Source organism: Melitaea cinxia, chromosome 14 (genome assembly GCF_905220565.1).
Source record: "Melitaea cinxia chromosome 14, ilMelCinx1.1, whole genome shotgun sequence".
Lineage (NCBI taxonomy): Eukaryota > Metazoa > Arthropoda > Insecta > Lepidoptera > Nymphalidae > Melitaea > Melitaea cinxia.
The window spans coordinates 5,402,226-5,420,967 of NC_059407.1; the positions used below are offsets into that span (position 1 = coordinate 5,402,226).

Below are 18,742 nucleotides of genomic sequence, written 5' to 3' on the forward strand. Positions count from 1 at the left end.
TAGTATATTTTTTTATCTAATATATAAAATTCTCGTGTCGCGGTGTTTGTAGTTAAATTCCTCCGAAACGGCTTGACCGATTCTCATGAAATTTTGTGTACATATTCTGAGAATCGAACAACATCTACTTTTCATCCCCCTAAATGTTAAGGGTTGTCCACCACAAAATATATTTTTTTTAATTTTTAGATAATTTTTTTTTTTTTTATGATACAATATTAAAAAATACATACAACCCAAAATATTCAACCCTCTACGATCAACCCCTATTTTTAAATAGCGTTTAGCGGCAAGACAACGTTTGCCGAGTCAGCTAGTTAAAGTATAATTTTTATACATTGTATTTATTAAAAATAGGCTTCGGTTGCCAATACCAATTAATTCATAAAAGACAAAGTGCGTAATATTTTGATTTTAATAGGGTCCGCCGGGCGCGCCAGGTCAGCCCGGCCCACCGGGACCAAAAGGTGAAAAGGGAGACTCTGGAATCACGGCAGCGGACCTCGAAAAGGTTTATCATAAATCGAAATAGTTTGATACATCGAAATTATATAAATTACTATAGCAATATATTATATAAAAGGTAAAAGGTGAGAAAGGCGAACGTGGGTATGATGGGGCCCAAGGTTCTCCAGGGAAAGAAGGACCGAGAGGCCCACCTGGGCCACCGGGGGCGCCAGCTACTAGCATGCAATATCTTCCTGTACCTGGCCCCCCAGGGCCTCCTGGGCCTCCCGGGCCCCCTGGTGCTTTTACCAACGAACCGAGTGACACGTTGACTGATAGTCCGGGGATTAATAGAAACGAACCGTCTTTAGGTAAGGATCACATTTTTCTTACTATTGTAATATAAAATTAGTATACCTTGCAAACTTCCTAATTTTTTTTCAAATTTTGTTTTATGTAAACCTTGACATGGCAATAATGAAAACAAAAAAAAAAAAAATGAATTATCAAATTTTCTGTAGTCATTCAGAAGTCAAGCTCTTAACTTTCGACGATTAATTTTTATTCAGATGTATTAAGTGCTTCTGAATTATTTCAGTATTATGTGAACAATATTACTGATAAATAGTAAAAAAAAAAAAAAATGTAAAAATGGATTGAATTTTAATGAAATAAAAAAAGTTTAACGATGTTTTATTTTGTATAGGGAAACCGAGGGATTCGTTACAAATTCTAAGAAACTTGAACAATTTGATGCAGCTCAGGCAAGAACAATTTGGTAAGTAAGAAGTTTTGAACCAACCTAATAAGACTGCAGCTTTATTCAACTGTCTTTATATAGGAATGCTGAATATTTATTATAAGTTTAATTCAATTCCTTTAATTTCGTCCAAAGAGTTTAAATTCCACAAACTGTTATAGAACAAAAGTTTTTGAAGTAGGTATAACTAAAATAGAAGCTACGATTTTTTTTGTATCCATTAGAATTTTTGTCCTTCTCCAAATATATATCTGTTTTATTTTTATTTTTCAGAATCAAGAACATATGTGTACAGTTGTAGTAGAGCAAAGCAGTGTTTCGATATGTCATAATTTGTCTTCGAATTTCGAATAATCGTTCACCTAAAATTTAAATGTTCATTGATCATGAATTTTTTTTAATAATTTTTGTACCATTAAATGAGTAAAATTAAACCACTGATAAATCCTTTTTTTTTTGTTAATTATATTGATTATTAATATCTTACAATTAAGTGAATAAACAATTATGATAATCGTATACTACTTCTAAACATATTACATTACTACTTAACAAAGAAATATATCTAACAAAATTATGTATGTAACTTTAACTTTGATAATTTTAGCCTTAACCTTTACTTTAAAAATATACATTCTTGTGCAGATATTAATTAACAACCACAAGTAACACAAAATGCATACCAATAAAAATAGGATTTTTTTAATAAGTGAACTAACTAAATGATTGATTATACGTGAAATTGTGGTAAATCTAAACCACTATTTCATTGGATACAGGTTTTCGAGATCCACTTGATCCGCTAGCGGAAAATTTTGACTTTGATGACGAAGATGACGGGAGAACGATTGTTGGCACCATACTGTTTAAATCTACGGAGTCTTTGCTACGGGTAAATAACTACTAACTCTAATATATTTGTATTTTTTTACGACTAAGTCGGCTAACAAGTGCACACATGCTGGTAAGCCATGACGGTAGCCTCTAGACGCCTACAACGCCAGAAGAATCACTAGCGCGTTGCCGTCTTTATCCCTAACCTTCCCTAGTAGTAATCCATAGTATCACAACAGCAATATCTACGTCAGCAGTATTATTTATCTGAACAAAGTATTAAACAATCTATAAAAATAATAATTGGTTTGTGCTGTTTTGTGTTTTGTCATTTGTTATAACTTTTTAGATGAAATATATAGTTGCAAAGTTTTATTGATGACGATGTTGTTAAAACATTTACGTTAGTAAAATACTCTAACATAATGTCAATCAGACTTTCTACTCTACTTTACTTTCAGATCGCGACTAAAGCAAAAATTTAAGGATACATTTTATACGCACTTCGCGATATTAACTTAAGGAAAATCCTAATGTGCCGTAATACATTTTCAAGTATATATCAGATCTCGTAGATAATTGTATTAAACATGTGTGAAGGTTTTATGTGTGGTTCCATTTTTTTTTTTTTTGATAATGCACAGAATGTCCTAACAACCTAAAATGTACATTCTTGTCACGTATTTTATATAATTTGATTACTTCTTCATTAAAAATATTATTTTATCAAATTAATTTGTAATAATAAGTTTAACATTTCATTTAAAAAGTTAGACGTATTCTCTTTGCTTAGTTGGGAACGAACAGTCCAAGAGGAACATTGGCTTATGTGTTACGAGAGCAAGCCCTTCTCTTACGAGTCAACAAGGGATGGCAGTACGTCGCCGTGAGTAATATACATACATATTATACGTGTGGTAAATTAAATTTGGTAACATAGACTAGGAGTTCCTGATTGTATGCTATTCAACCAGCCTTATTTTAACTGTAGCCTCTCAGTTACAACTAATCCAAAAAATATTGTTTTGTTTTATGTTACTGGCTAGCGATTGATACGTTGCCATAATTGTGGTGCTAGCAAGCAATTTTTGTTTTTGAATTTTAAATTGAATACCAAGGCCGACTCTTACTTCACTAAAGATATATTTAATTTTGAATTTGAGTGCTGTTCATACTGTCCTCCGTATATTGCTTATTAAGTAGAGCTTATTTTATGTATACTAAGAATATAAAGAGGAAATATTTGATTGTATGTTTGCATTGAATGGGCTCCGAAACTACTAAACCGATTTGAAAAATTCTTTTATTGTTGGGAAGAATTTTATACATATTATCGGAGGAATTTGGTAACAAACACCGCAAAACGAGAATTTAATATATTATATTATAATAATGTGTTGCTGTGGTTTGTTAATTGAAATGTCGCTTTAATTGAAAATCAAATTAAATGTTATATGAGTTTTGGATGAATGAATTCGATTTATTAGATAATAATAAAATTTACGTAGATTCATTTTAACAAAGTTTCCCTTTATTGCGGCTTTCGGTTACAGAAAATTCATTTTGAGGATACGACGCTGTAAAAGAGAATCTCAAATTTAAAATTCAACTTTAGCTTTCGAGGATAAGTATTAGCGAAATGTGATCGCAATGATATTGCTTAAAGTTGACAGGAAAATATTGGTTACATTTAACGTTTTGTTCAGTTTTGTATGAGAAAAGATTTAACTAGCATCCCTCCCCAACTTTTCACGGGTATTTAATAAAAATTATATATATATATATATATATATATATATATATATATAATTTATAAAATAGCCTTTGTCACCCGCTGATAGTGTAGCTTCCCAACAGTGATATAATTTTTCGAATCGGTTCAGCAGTTACGGAGCATATACTATGCAAACAAAAAATCAAATCTTTCTTATTAATAAAATTAGTATAAGATACCTTATTGTATTAATAAAATAGAGCCAATTTTTTTGTCAGCAAACTAATGTCGTTATTTAATGTGGTTGATAACCTGTTAAAGGTTTTGTGGGTGTAAAGTTTTGTTGCGATTTTTTTTTTCTTTTTTTATATATCACTAGGTCGGCAAACAAGCGTACGGCTCATCTGATGGTAAGAGATTACCATAGCTTATAGACGCCTGTAACACCAGAAGCATCGTAAGCGCGTTACCGATCCCAATCCCCCCCAGGAGCTCTGGTCACCTTACTCACCAACAGGAACACAATACTGCTTGAAAACAGTATTATTTAGCTGTGATCTTCTGTAAGGTCGAGGTACTACCCCAGTCGGGCTGCTCCATATTTTGAGCAGGAAATTCCTGCTGTGCCCTACCTCAGTTACTGTTAATGGTAGAAAAATAATCATATCTGTCATCTAAACTTGTAATTATTTAAAATCAACGCTGGTAAAACCGCAAGAGAAGTCAATAAAGTTTTTGTACAGTGAATATAAAACGATGAATTGTGAAGACGGTTTTGAGTTTAAATTTGCTTTCAAGTAGTTAATTGATTACAATTAATCTTATCAACATCAAAATTATACAAGAACAACATTTTGGAAAATCCACGTAGTTTATATATAAAAATAAAAAAGGTATAAAATAAAAAACCCACTTAATTTAAGTAGCATGGGAAGTTCACTTAAACGTACATAAATACTATCATCTATTAATATTGATTTATTCATAGATGGGATCTCTTCTGGAAGTTCAGAGTCCGCTGGGAAAAGGTCCGACTCTAACTCCATTACAGAGCATTTTGGAAACTTCAAGTTTGGTTCACAACAAGAACTCCGGCGGTGGAGGTCCTGTGGTAAGTAAATAATTTATTAACTTGTTACGTATTTTAAATATTTTATATGTATACAAACATAAATCAAAGTATACAAAACATACCAAACTATAAGCAATATGTAGTGGTATAGTATAGTGTGTCTATAATATGAATACAGTCGTTATTAATACTGAATTTTCGTTCATCAGTTGCGTTTAGTGGCACTAAACGAACCTCACACAGGTGACTTGCATGGCGTGAGTAGCACTAACTACGACTGTCATAGGCAGGCTGAAAGAGCTGGCTTCGAAGGAAACTTCCATGCATTTATTGCCTCAAGGTAAACTAAATTATGTATATATTAAATATCGAACATTTAAATACGATTTTACTAACGTCTTTTAAATATATAGCCTTATTAAGTTTAATATAATTGTTGAATAAAAAAAAAATTTCACAACCCATTTATAAATTGTATATGCATTTATAGTGTATTGAAATAAACCCTATTTTTTTTTACAAGCTGGTCTTTATACAACTTGACCGGCAAACAAGTGTACGGTTCACCTGATGGTAAGCTTTACTCACCACAGGAACACAACACTGCTTGAAAGCAGTATTATTTAGCTGTAACCCGTAAGGTCCGGTTCCCAGTCGGGCTGCACTACCAAGTAAATGTTAAATATAAGTTTATTTGTGTCTGAAAATACGTATTTTTTTATAATGTATTACTTATCATACTCATCATCAAAGATATAGAAAACTGAAGTCGATGGAAATTTAATAGAACAAAGAAAACAAATAAAAACTGATATAAATAAAAAAAAAACGAATTTTGATAAATATAATAGTATAGAAAGACTTCTAGGAAATATTTTGTGTATTGATCTAAATCAATTTTAATTAAGCTGCTTCATTGTAAATCCGAATAAACATTAAAAAGAATACAGTCGAATTGAGAACCTCCTCCTTTTTTGGAAGTCGGTTAAAGTGCTATATGAATAACATCGAAAGCAAGAATGTGAAAACAAAAATTAATCATTTTGAATGTAAAATCTCTAACGTATTGATTATAAATATTCACCTATATATTAATAGTAATTACTTAAAATTAATAAACAAATTATTTTGCGTGGTTTTCTTTATTCCATTTCAACTGAGTTTATTGTCTAAAATTTGGTTCGTCTGGAAGAGATGGCTAAATAGCTGTAAGTCCGCCCATTGTACTTCACAGTCTGTAAATGTTTTTAAATGTGTTTATTATTTAAAATGTAGTTGTGGTGTACAATAAAGTATAAATAAATAAATAAATAATAAATAAATAAATAAATAATAAATAAATAAATAATAAATAAATAAATAAAATATTGTGCACAAAAGTAATCTGTAAAAATCTCTCTTTTCATATTTATTTTATTTTCTTTTAACAATCTTTTGATGCGACAAAAATACAACTCATCTTGAACTTTTCTAGTACTTGAAGTAGAACCTCTAAGTTCATCGAATTACTTGAAACATTTTAACTGAAGTCGTGCAAAGTACATTTATTTATATCCATATAAAATTACGTTTATTTAAAGCTTTGTAATATTGTCAAATTATAAAATGAAATCGAGTATCAACTTAACGTCACTTTTGTATGACAAACGATCATTATTGCTTATTTTATAAAATTATTTTTCCTTTGTCTTTATAATTGTATCTCATAAAAATCGCGTAAAGAAGTCGTATTTTAGTCTGTATGTTTTATTTTAAGACTCATTGTCAGAGAATAAACGAATCGTGTCTGTATAATTTTTTTATTTTTTTTTTACATAAATTATAATTTTTTATTTATGTTATAAATAACCCAAATATAGACTTAATTGCTAGTTGTAGACGTAATTATTCTTCCACTAAAATATATTCAAATCATCTAAAATCTGCAATAATATACGTTTATTTAATTATTAAGAGTATTTATATATAACTACTAGCTGTGCCCGTGGCTTCGCCCGCGTTGAAATTAGTATGTCACAAAGTTTTCCCGGCAAACTTCCAGTGAAACTCTCATCAAAATCGGCTTAGCCGTTCCGTAAACCTTCCTCTTGCCAATGGTGGAGCCCTCTCTCCAATGGTAAAACCGCATGTAAATCCGTTCAGTAAATTTTGAGCGAATCGATCACATATACTTTTGAGGACTTTGTTTTATCATACACTAAATGTTGCCCGCGACTACGTCCGCGTGGTTATGAAGATATGCATTACTATTAAGATGTTTAACGCAAATTATTTTTTTATTTCAGTCACTTGAAATGCTTATCAGACTGAGTAACTTTTTAAAAGGCACAATTTAGTAAAATTTAATAGTTATTTTTATAAAACCTCTCTATACACCACATTTTTAGTTTTATTTTCAGGCTGTGTGTGTGTTTCATATAAACTATCAAATCCAATTAAACCCCCTTAGCGGTGGAATATCGTAAAATCCCTTCTTAGCGGACGTCTGCTAACTATAATCTACCTCCCTGCCAAATTTTATCTTTGTCCAACCTGGATGGATAGACCATCCAGCGGTTTTTGATTTCTCGTGATGAGTGAGTTAGTGACCTTTCTCTTTTTATCTATATATATATATATATATATATATATATATATATATATATATATATATATATATATATATATATATATATATATATATATATACGAGAAGAATCGGAACTTCGGCTATTATATAAAGTAAACTTTATATTAATTTTCCAGTGACATATAAAAATACATGTAAAATATTATGATTCCATAAGAAAAACGGACGAAACAAATTGCTATTTCGGTCTTAAGATTTATAATCTATAATGATTATACGTGTAAATTATTTTTTATCTAGAGTTCAAAACATCGACGCTATAGTCAGCTGGGTAGATAGAGAAACGCCAGTGATGAATATAAGAGGTGACATGCTGTTCAACTCGTGGGGAGAGATGTTTGACGGATCAGGTGCACTGTTCACGCATGCGCCTAAGATTTACAGCTTCAATGGCAAAAATGTGATGACAGATTCTGATTGGTAAGTTATAGTTGTGTGCATTTCGTAAAGTATTGCAATGTATAATATTATTGTAAGTGATTTTATTCATAAAATGATTCATAAGAATTATTGTTGAAGAATAATATCATAGAATACCAATAATACGAAAATAAGTACAACATAAAAGCAATTGTGCTTTTAACTGCAAATAATAATTTGTTAAATTTATATATTACAATGATTTTATTTTATGAATAGCTTTCATTTTATTTTAATTAAATTCAAACATAAAATATAACTTACTTGTTATTAGCTTATCTGTGAAATTTGGTTTTATTTTTAGTAAATAGTTGATTCAAATTGAATAATAAATATAAATACAGAAATGTAATATGTATGCAATGAAAAAAAAATAACTATGTATCTTCCTAGCGAGGGCTAGTAATGACGTACATCGAATTAACGATGACTAATGCTAAGACTACACTAACGCGAAACAACATTAATTATGTCATTAATTGAAAGGACACATTAGGGAGGACTTATCGTACAAAGGTACATCCATTTTGATCGCGGCAATAAACATTGTTCGATACTGAATTTTATTGTAGATAGTGCATTTTATGCGATATTATATGCCATGTGATACGACTAATTATATTTTTAATTGATTAACGGCTGGCGTAATGTGTAGTTGTAGTGCACACAATAAATGTCTTTGTTTAATGTTAGTGCACTATGTAATACCAGAATCAAATTACTAAACAGTTCCTAGTTAGATTTTTATCTGAAAACATTATTTTTCTGAATTCAGCAGGTATGATAACAGCGTTTTAATGTATATGTAATAAGAAGTACTTAAACAACGAATTTAAAATTTTATTGGAAATGCTTTATATGTTGAGGACGATTTAAATCTCACATTCCTCCTCTTCTTTTAGAGTTTAGTATTCGTTGTTAGAATTTATTCGAAGTTAGTATTACAGGCGTTATACTACAATGTATTTTTGTTAATGATACTTCTTACATTGATTTGTATATAAGAACTAGCTGACACGGCAAACGTTGTCTTGCCGCTAAACGCTATTTAGAAATAGGAGTCGGTGGTAGAAGGGTGAAAATTTAGGATTGTATGTATTTTTCAACGCCAAATCATAATAAAATAAAAAATAAATAATTTATCTAATAATTAAAAAAAATAGAGGTGACTACCCTTAACATTTAGGGTGATGAAAAAAAAATGTTGTTCGATTCTCAGATCTACCCAATATGCACACAAAATTTCATGAGAATCGGTCAAGCCGTTTCGGAGGAGTTTAACTACAAATACCGCGACACGAGAATTTTATATATTAGAAGATAAAATTCAAAACTGTCAATATACTTATTAACAAAGATATCCAGAGTAACTATCACGAAAAAAATTAGTATGTGACTATAATGTCACATTGTAACTTTACCCTAAGAATCTATGCAAAACATCCATATAATAGAGAAATATTTTTAGAATTTGCCCCTTATGATATTTCAACTTTCATTCAATTTATTGTTTTTTTTAGGCCTACAAAAGCAGTATGGCACGGTGCCACTCCTACGGGCGAGCCGGCCATGGATGCGTTCTGTGACGCGTGGCACACAAGCAATCCTAGCAAGTTCGGACTTGCCTCCTCACTGCGGTCTAACAAGTTACTTGACCAAGAAACGTAAGTACACAACAAAAATAATATTTAAAAAATTAAATATTTTAGCGGTCTACAATAAAATTGTATCTATATATAATTGTGTTTGCTCGCAAACAAAAAACCAATCTAATCGACAAGTAATACAACGTAGGTAGAAGAAAAACTTGTCGGGTAAATATGCGTAATCTAAGTTTAATGAATTGTCAAATCTCGATCAAATTTAAATGGAACTACAAAAGAACCATCAAATTTCAATTGATACCAGGATCATGAAAATCGGTACTAGTTAAAAGTTACGAGGTATAAATACAACGTAGGTCGACGAAATAATAGTCAAGTAAATACGCATTATTAAATGTAACTCGAAAAGTTATTGTCAGATTTTGATTAAATTTAAATGAGACCACATGACAAACATCATTTTTTTTAAAAATCATCGAAATCAATCTACCGAGTAAAAAACCCAAACACACATACATAAAAAGTAGGTACAGTCGAATTGATAACATCCTCCTTTTTGGAAGTTGCTTAAAACTATTTTAAAAAAAATCCTTTCCTGGGCGGTTGATAATATGGATTGAAAATTATATATAAATAGTAATATATAAATATTTAAAAATATAATATATATTTAAAAACAATAAATATTATGAATATTTAAAAACATTGCACAAAAATATTGTTATTTCAAAAATGAAATTTACTAAAGAAAATTCTTCAGAAGTAAGTAAAGCTTTAACTTATTGAGTAATGTTTCGTGTAATAATATAGATAGTGAATCCTTCAGATCCCGCTAGCACTTAAAGCAAGCGATCGTGAGCCATAGCTTTATGACATGACTTATGTAACAGAAAAATAACCGCTGAAGCTCCTCTGTGACCTATGTCGTATTTAGGTCATCATGTTCGCCACAGCTCAATAAAACAATATGCTCGTACTCTCAAAAATTTCATTCTCATTTTCTTAAATTGGAATTGGAACATCAAAATTTTATTATGGTAATGTAAATTCGATTTGATGATGATGAAAACGATTTCCGATATTTTAATGTACATTCATTTTTTTTCACATATTTGTATAATCGTAACAGTACATACAAACAAATGGACATGATTGACACATGGTTTTTTTTATTTATTAAAAAATGTGTACATATGAAATCACGGAAAAACCTCTAAATTCGATTATTGATCTCGTAACGAAATATCAACATATAAAAATAAATAAACATGTAAATATTTAAAAAAAAACGTAAACGTATATTTATATATTTACTTTTAAAGCCAAATAAAACTGTATTTGTATTACGTTTAAAAGTAATATCGTCATTATACACTTACACAGTATACTTGGTAAATGTTCTTTAAAGCGGAGACGTTTTCATAAAGAATAAAATAATAAGCCTGTTCTATTTTATCCTAGTTGAAAGTTTAAGGGGCTCGTTCTATCTACCGTTGACGTTGAAAAATTGTCCACGAAATTTTATTACAATCGAGTAAGATGGTACAGAGCCATACAGTCGTCTTAGAATCGTTTTAGACTCCTGTCACGTATTACAAATTTATACACTAGCTGGACGAAAATTTTTAAACTGCAGCAAAGTGTAGTCATTTTATTGGATCATAAAGTAAGCCTCCTTATATTGTTATTTTTAAGATTTATATGTAATGTTTTTAATAAATGTACGTTTTATGTGATATTTATTAATGCTATTAATAATAAATACTTCTTAAGCATTAAGTATGCTGTAGTAATATTATACCATTAGTATTATGTTTTGCATAGCCTTCAAGTATTTTTTTGAATGGAAAACCTTTTTGATACGCTTTAACTAAATAAATAAATAAACCAATTCTTAGTCGTATATGATATTTGATTGAATTAGAATAAATATATCGTATTTCTGGGAAATACGATATATTTATTCTATTCTATTCTGGGAAACACACTAGGATATCAGATCGGTAATAAAGTCAAGCCTTTTTTATACATTCCCAAAATACCTCATTCGTACGACTGTACATAGGTATTTAAAATAAAATTCGTATCGAACTATATATGAAATTGTTTTATCAAATATTTCATTACATGCTGTGTTAGATCAAATGCGAAAAATTAGATAAAATTGAAAAATAGGGTTGTAAAAATTCTAAGAATTATTGCTAGAATGAATAGCGTGTTCTTCTTTCATACATTTCATTTTGTTTATTTTTTATACAGATATCCGTGCAGTACGAGATTAATCGTGCTGTGTATTGAAGCTACACCGGTGAATACAGTTAGAAGAAAAAAACGTTCAAAGTAAGTTCTATTAACCGTTTTTAAATAATCGTAAGCGGTCAATGCTAACACTTGGCTTTATGAGGGCCTTGGGCCTGTCTGTTTACCTGTGTGTATGTGCTTTCCAATATCACTAGTTCTGGACCATATCTGTCCATAGTTCTGACATTGAAAGTCTAACAAAACCTGTTTTTTTTATGTAACTAGGTCGGCAAACAAGCGTACGGCTTACCTGATGGTAAGCGATTACCGTAGCTTATAGACGCCTGCAACACCAGTATCGTAAGCGCGTTGGCGACCCTATTCCCAACCCCCCCCCCCCCTAGAAGCTTACGAGCTTAGGGAGCTTAAGCAGTTGTACATAAGGCTCAATTGTTTATTTATATTTTACATCTAATATTTTCTTCTTGATGTACAATAAAGAAAACTCCACTTAATTAATTTAATACCATGCTTTGACGCATAGTTATTACTCTAAAAATAATTATATTGAAATTCTAACGAAGCCGTTTCTTACACATTTTAATGCAAGTGAAACTCAACTGCACGGCTAGTATAAATATATATTAGCTGTAACCTACTATATGAAAAAAAGAATTTTTTATATGGGCAAATATTTGAATGTTTGCTGTAGTCCACAAAATCTAAAACTTCTAAAATAATTCAAACAAATTTTTAATAAGAAAATTATGCTATCTACAACGAACATACATTTTATTTTAAATCACAAGTTATCGCAATATTCGTATATAACCATAATTACTTTATAGAAACTTTGTTTTCTCAACAGATATCACATATCCGATAAAACGCATCACATGAAAGACATCGAAGAACGAAATGAAACATATAATTCTTTATAGATAATACGTTCGATTATAATGTAAGAAAACTGTGAAGACTGTAAATAAATGATTAGATAATGGATTTGTTTCTAAAAGGATTCTCGTGGAACATAAGGACAATATAAAAAGTAATTATTTGTTACAAAAAAAAAACGGTTTCCAACTAACATTTATCAAACAAACTATGTTGTTTAATCCGTATTAAGTTATACCTAAAAGTTTGAAACACTCGACTTGAATAAAGGTCGAAACTTAGGCATTCGTTATTTTATCTCGGTGGTGTAATAACTTTGAAACTTGTACGAAATTCGGGAGTAAACATCAAGTTTGTTGGTTACGTTATATAATGTTAAATCATAATATAGAAATGTAACAGATTTCTAAGAGTATAAACACATATCTGCTGTGTTTCTCTATCCAAAAATTAAATATGTTAAGAGTTACCTATATAACAAAATATTTATTAAATTATTTTATAATTTAACATTTATGTGTTGAATAATTTCCTGAATGAATATTTTTAAATTATTTTTTTATTTATTTTCTTAGATATAATATTATATATTTTATTTTTACAGTCTTTTTAATATAATTTAGTATTAAAATAAATGTTCCTTGTATTTATAACTTCTAAATGTATGCTTACTATTTTAATACTAAAAACGGAATATTTATTTAAAGACATATTTCAATGAGAATAGTTTTTTCAGTTTCAAAATTTAATCAATATTTTCGTAATATAAAATCAGTCATATTGTTATAATAATTTCTGTATAAAAATAAATTTAAAATATTGTTATGTTATAAATTGTGTAAAGTTTCATTAGTAAGATAGGTTTATTCGAAATATCGGAAGCAATCAGCACTAAAGCATCTAAAGAGAATAAATCATTCGTTTGATGGTTGACCACAGGCTATATTTTATAATTTTCTGCTATTTATGGTACAAACTGTAGCCTGGGCACAAGGAATAATTGAGTGCTGAAATGCAACACAAATCCGTTGTTGGAAACCGTTTATTCGATGTCAGCCATTTTGAAATATAGTCGTTTTGTATATAGATGGCTTTTAAAGATTTTTCTAAAAAAATATGTTGAAAACCCCTGTATAGATAGAACAAATGTAATTCATAATTATTTCAATGTAAATATATTCCTGTTAACTGAATTAGAGTAATACATTACTTAACTACTGCCATTTTCAGTAGTTGTTCGTTTTTTTTCAGTTTAAGTGCAAAATAAGTATTTGTAAATTTTTTTGTTAACCTAATATGAATTTTTATATAAAAAATATATTAATTTGTAAATATTGTCTTTCGTTTATTACATATTTTAATAGAAATGTTCATATCATATTGAGAAGCATCAATTAAGTCAATGAAACATTAAGTAAAATTATTAAACAAAAATTATATATACATACAAATTATGTCGATGTTTTTCATAATTATGTTTTAATGTAATTAAAAATTTGCTGTTAAGAATCACTTACGCCTAATGTTATATTGTTTTTAAATTGTTTAATATGTTAGAATTTATTACACTTGATAATCAAGTCAATTTGTTTTTTTCTTCTTTATTTTAATAATAAAAGTCTTTTTTAATGCAATGTGTTTTTATTTCCAACTAGCTGCGCCTGCGACTTCGTGCGCATGGAATTAAAAAATATATTGTTCAGTTCGCAAAGTTACTAAATAAATAAATTTCTAAAACAAAAGTAGCCTAAGCTACTCCTTATTACATCAGCTATCTTCCAGTGAAAGTCCCGTCAAAATCGATCCAGCTGTTTCAAGAATTAGCCGGAACAAACAGACAGACCGTACCGTAGGCGAGTCGGTAGTATATTTATAAATTATTAAATAACATATTAAGCAATTCCCTTTTGTTTAATTAAAAACTATGGAGATATTAAACACATCTTATGGTGTACGTCCGACAGTACAATAATGCTTACTAGCATTGCTTGCCTTTATGAATCTATATGCAAGAAAATTGTTCGAAATAATTTATTTATATTTCTTCATAAAATAAATTATAACAATAAATGTAATAAACAACATTTTTTTAATTCAATTAATGAAGTGGTAAATCATTAAAAAAGTTTCGAATAAATAAATATTTTTATATCCAAATTCTTTCTCTCGCTCGACTGTCATTATGTGTGATTTTTACGAGGGTCTAGGTTTGTATATGAACAACACAGACCCTCGGGAGTTAAGTAAGCAAACAGGGAAGGATTTATACCGAAACCTTTATGTTCGGAACACCAAAAGCAGACCATCTGTGAAATGTATGTGAATGTACAAAGAGAGTGTTTATTTTACGTATTTTTACATGACAATATGCATTTTAACAGGTAAGGTGATCATAATACGGAATATATATAAAAAATATATCTAAATTTTATTACAACAATATTTATATAAATATATTATTTACAACAATATTAATATAGAAATTTGACTATGGAAAATAACTTAGTTTATTATATTTAACATAACAAAAATGTGATGCAAAATAAGTTGAAACATTTTTAATTTGTTAACATGTAGTATTTCATATCTTCCATTAGTTTGAATTACCACTGAAGTCCGGCTACGATTTCAGGCTGTCTTTAGCAAAATAACTGTTTTTAAAAGGTAGGTAGGTTTAATTGTTCAAATATTGAAAATATGAAACGAAACTAAAAAAAGTAATACATAATTGTTTTTACTAGACTAATTTTACTATGATTTATATCATTATTATCAAGTATATATAGTATTAAGCAGGACTGAAATCTTTACTTGCTCTATTAAAAAAGAAAACGCAAACATACTATGAGTAAACATTTTTACAAATAATAATATTCACTTCCAGTATGAATACAATCGTAAGCTTAATAGCGGGAACTCTCGTCACCATCACAGCAGAAAGGTCGTCAATGTCAGTCAGCAGATGATGAAAGAAGGAAAGTCTTTATTGCACATCACAGACAAAAATATATTATACGATTACTTAAAAATAACTCCTCAGTAAACAACACAAAATTATACGTTCATTCATTTGGCTTAATGTCTTTCAATTGTGTCGAGAGTCCGGATACACTACACAACAGCACAAACGGGGCCGTTTGCGTAATTATTTTTGTTTAACTAAAAAGTTATAAGAGTCCTCAATCGTTGCTAGTTAACCAAAACTTGTTTAAAATTGTTACTTTTGGTAATAATTCTAAATTAGTAAAATTATTACACAAAACTTGAAAAAAAATTTTGCCATTTTTTATTTTTTTTAGAATTATTTACAGTAATGCTTTTTGTATATTCTTTGTAAAAAATAGAAATTGGGGTATATACTATATAATAAATATTTCAATACTCATTTTACTAGTTCCTGTTTTAATATACCTAATCAAATATAAGTTGATTCGCATTTTCTTGTATTAAATAAATTCTACATCAAAATTCCAAATCAAAAATAGAACATCTGAAGACCTCGACGAAAACATCTTTTATGGTTAATGCGCCTTAAGGTCTTAAACTGTCAGTTTGTGGTCTGCGCGAATAGCGTTAAAATATTAATCCTCTGTATAATATTATAACCCCGCTCTATATAAAAGGTACGTACTGTTTATGAAATTAAAAGGGATTTAGGATAAATTAAAGGTGTTAGATTTTCGTCCCGGGCAATGAAATAGTGTTATCGGTGCCAAATGCTGAATTTTCGCATATTCTTGCCACGGCCTAACATCCAGGCATGTGTGTGGAATGCTTGTGTAAAATACTTTAATGGAGATTAAATTTGTTATGCAAACCCTTCATTTAGTATCGTTAGGCAAGGCTTGTGTTAAATTTAAATCTTCTGCGGCCATTTGTAAAGTGAATACGGGGTGAAACATATCTATTTTTATAATACGAGGGTCAGACACGGGTAAGTGAAGTGGCATTTTCCAGTGCGCTACTCGTCGTCGTAATTGCAGCTAATTTACTTAAATGACTTTTATTCACTACTCTTTATCTACCTCTATATTTAAAGTAATAAGTCTAATTCTCTACGTTAAGGATATTTCATCTTTTTTTCTGTGCTTTAATTTAAACTGAAACCAAAAAAAGCCCATTTTGTCTTTGTCTACTGTCAAAAGGACGTACTTTATTAAAACAAGACTTAATTTGGTTTGAGATAATTCAATTAACTTTGAAATAGGACACACATCTAAAGTATATAATTTCAAAGTCTACATAAATAAAAACAAATAAATAATAATAAATAACCTCTAAGCTCATCCAGACACCTATAACGGATTACAATTAAAATTAAAATAAAAAAGACAAACCAATTTACGTTACACACAAATGGATATGGATGGGATAATGGGATGTCACTAACTTAATCCACTCTTTGATCTCATAAAAATGCAAACTTAGAATTAAAAATTTGAGAAACGTTTAGTTAAGTTATTTAGTTTACGTACCTTAATAAGCATTTCTAGGCCATATATTGTTTTAAATTTCCATGGTTCTTAACATTATTTGAATTCGTTTTTACGGGATTTATACCATGTACCTTTTTATCTTTGAGGCTCCGATATTTCGGCGCAGTTGCATGCGCCATGGTCATGGTATAAATCCCGTAAAAACGAATTCAAATTTCTAGGCCAAATATAAGCACGAACTTCAATTCCGGTCCATAATCAGGAGTACTATTATTCTGTGTTATAAATACATAACTTGAAATTCCTTCTGATAAAATATTTCACGACCCGTATAAAACCAGGGTGTGACGATTGATTCGCGTGCACATTAATGTTTGAGATATGCACGATTTATTAATAATACATAGCGGAAATAATGAAATTATAATAATGTGACAATATTTTAATATAAATATTTGAACTGTATTTAGCAAAATTAATCATGTAGATTGTATGTTTAGATTTATTAATGAACACAAAATAATAATTATTATTGTTTTTGAAACATATAATTAAAAAAAAAATACTGTATACGCCTGTTAATACGAATCAATCAAATTATACGTGTACATAATATCTTTAAAATATATTTTACGATGCGTGGATTTTGTCTCTATAAACTAAATAAATGTAATCGATAAGGTTCTAGACAAAAATATACATTTTTACATTAAACACTTCAGAGCTACTAATGAACTCAAAATCTGTTGTCAAGTTCGTCGAGGTTAAGTTCGATTATTCACTATTATACAAATATATTTATTTTCAGTCTGGGTTTTTATTATTGTATCTCTACCATACTTAGATACACTATATTACATTTGTGGTTATTTAATTCTAAAATATTTATTGTAACGCTCTATGTTACCTGCTAAAAAACAACTGTGAAATTGTGAGTAGGTTTAGTTCAGTTTTATTAAGATTCGTCGCGTGGTAAAGAAACTCACACCGCATTGTCGTAACAAATGGTGTTGATTTACATTTCGCGCACTCTGCAACAAACTTAAAGTGGCGCTGAAAATTTTATAAATAGTTAAAACTTGGAGCGCGGTCGTTGTTCGCCGTCTGTAAAATACAGGGAAAGCCTTGAATACATGTTCTATATATAATATTATATTATAAATACTTAGATAAAATAATTATAACGCTAGTTACATATTATTAGAATTTAACTGAGGTAGGGCACAGCATCAGCACATATCTTGCCCAACATATTTTTTTTACGTGGGGAAAATCCTAATGGATACCTCTAGCGCGGGAACACCAGAGAGGTTATGTCAGACTTACTGACCAAAAACCACTACATGTGAGCAGTCATCCACCTGGCTGGGTGGGCCTGGTGTAATACGTGTGGTATGAAAAAATATACGGGGTGAAATCATGTGAAACAATGAAACAGTAGTGATGCTAAGAGTGACACTTAACAGAGCTTTTAATTACAGTTTGATTATTTTAATTAATTTTTATTTGATTAATTACATAGAAATATAACATTTCAATATTTTAAATGTTACGGTAATCGTTCTTAAGGAGTAACCTCTAGTCGTGTGTCAGAGCACACATACAGACAAATAGAGAAAGAGAACGAAACAGAGAGAGAGAGAGAGTTTTATTTAATATATAAAATAAACCCAAACATTTTATTAACA

At 29.5% G+C, this 18,742-nt stretch overlaps 1 protein-coding gene across 1 annotated transcript in view; it reads left to right on the plus strand.

Annotated features, from left to right (window-relative positions):
- Positions 1 to 12,786, plus strand: part of LOC123659866 (collagen alpha-1(XVIII) chain-like) — a 44,941-nt gene extending 32,155 nt beyond the window's left edge. Inside the window, exons 14-24 of the mRNA XM_045595031.1 lie at positions 422 to 511; positions 584 to 818; positions 1,154 to 1,225; positions 1,987 to 2,099; positions 2,835 to 2,927; positions 4,744 to 4,866; positions 5,037 to 5,167; positions 7,697 to 7,876; positions 9,397 to 9,540; positions 11,740 to 11,820; positions 12,590 to 12,786. Of these exons, the coding sequence (XP_045450987.1) occupies positions 422 to 511; positions 584 to 818; positions 1,154 to 1,225; positions 1,987 to 2,099; positions 2,835 to 2,927; positions 4,744 to 4,866; positions 5,037 to 5,167; positions 7,697 to 7,876; positions 9,397 to 9,540; positions 11,740 to 11,820; positions 12,590 to 12,662 (1,335 nt within the window). The 3' untranslated portion in view covers positions 12,663 to 12,786. The remainder of the gene's footprint in view (positions 1 to 421; positions 512 to 583; positions 819 to 1,153; positions 1,226 to 1,986; positions 2,100 to 2,834; positions 2,928 to 4,743; positions 4,867 to 5,036; positions 5,168 to 7,696; positions 7,877 to 9,396; positions 9,541 to 11,739; positions 11,821 to 12,589) is intronic.
- The last annotated feature ends 5,956 nt before the right edge of the window (positions 12,787 to 18,742 follow it).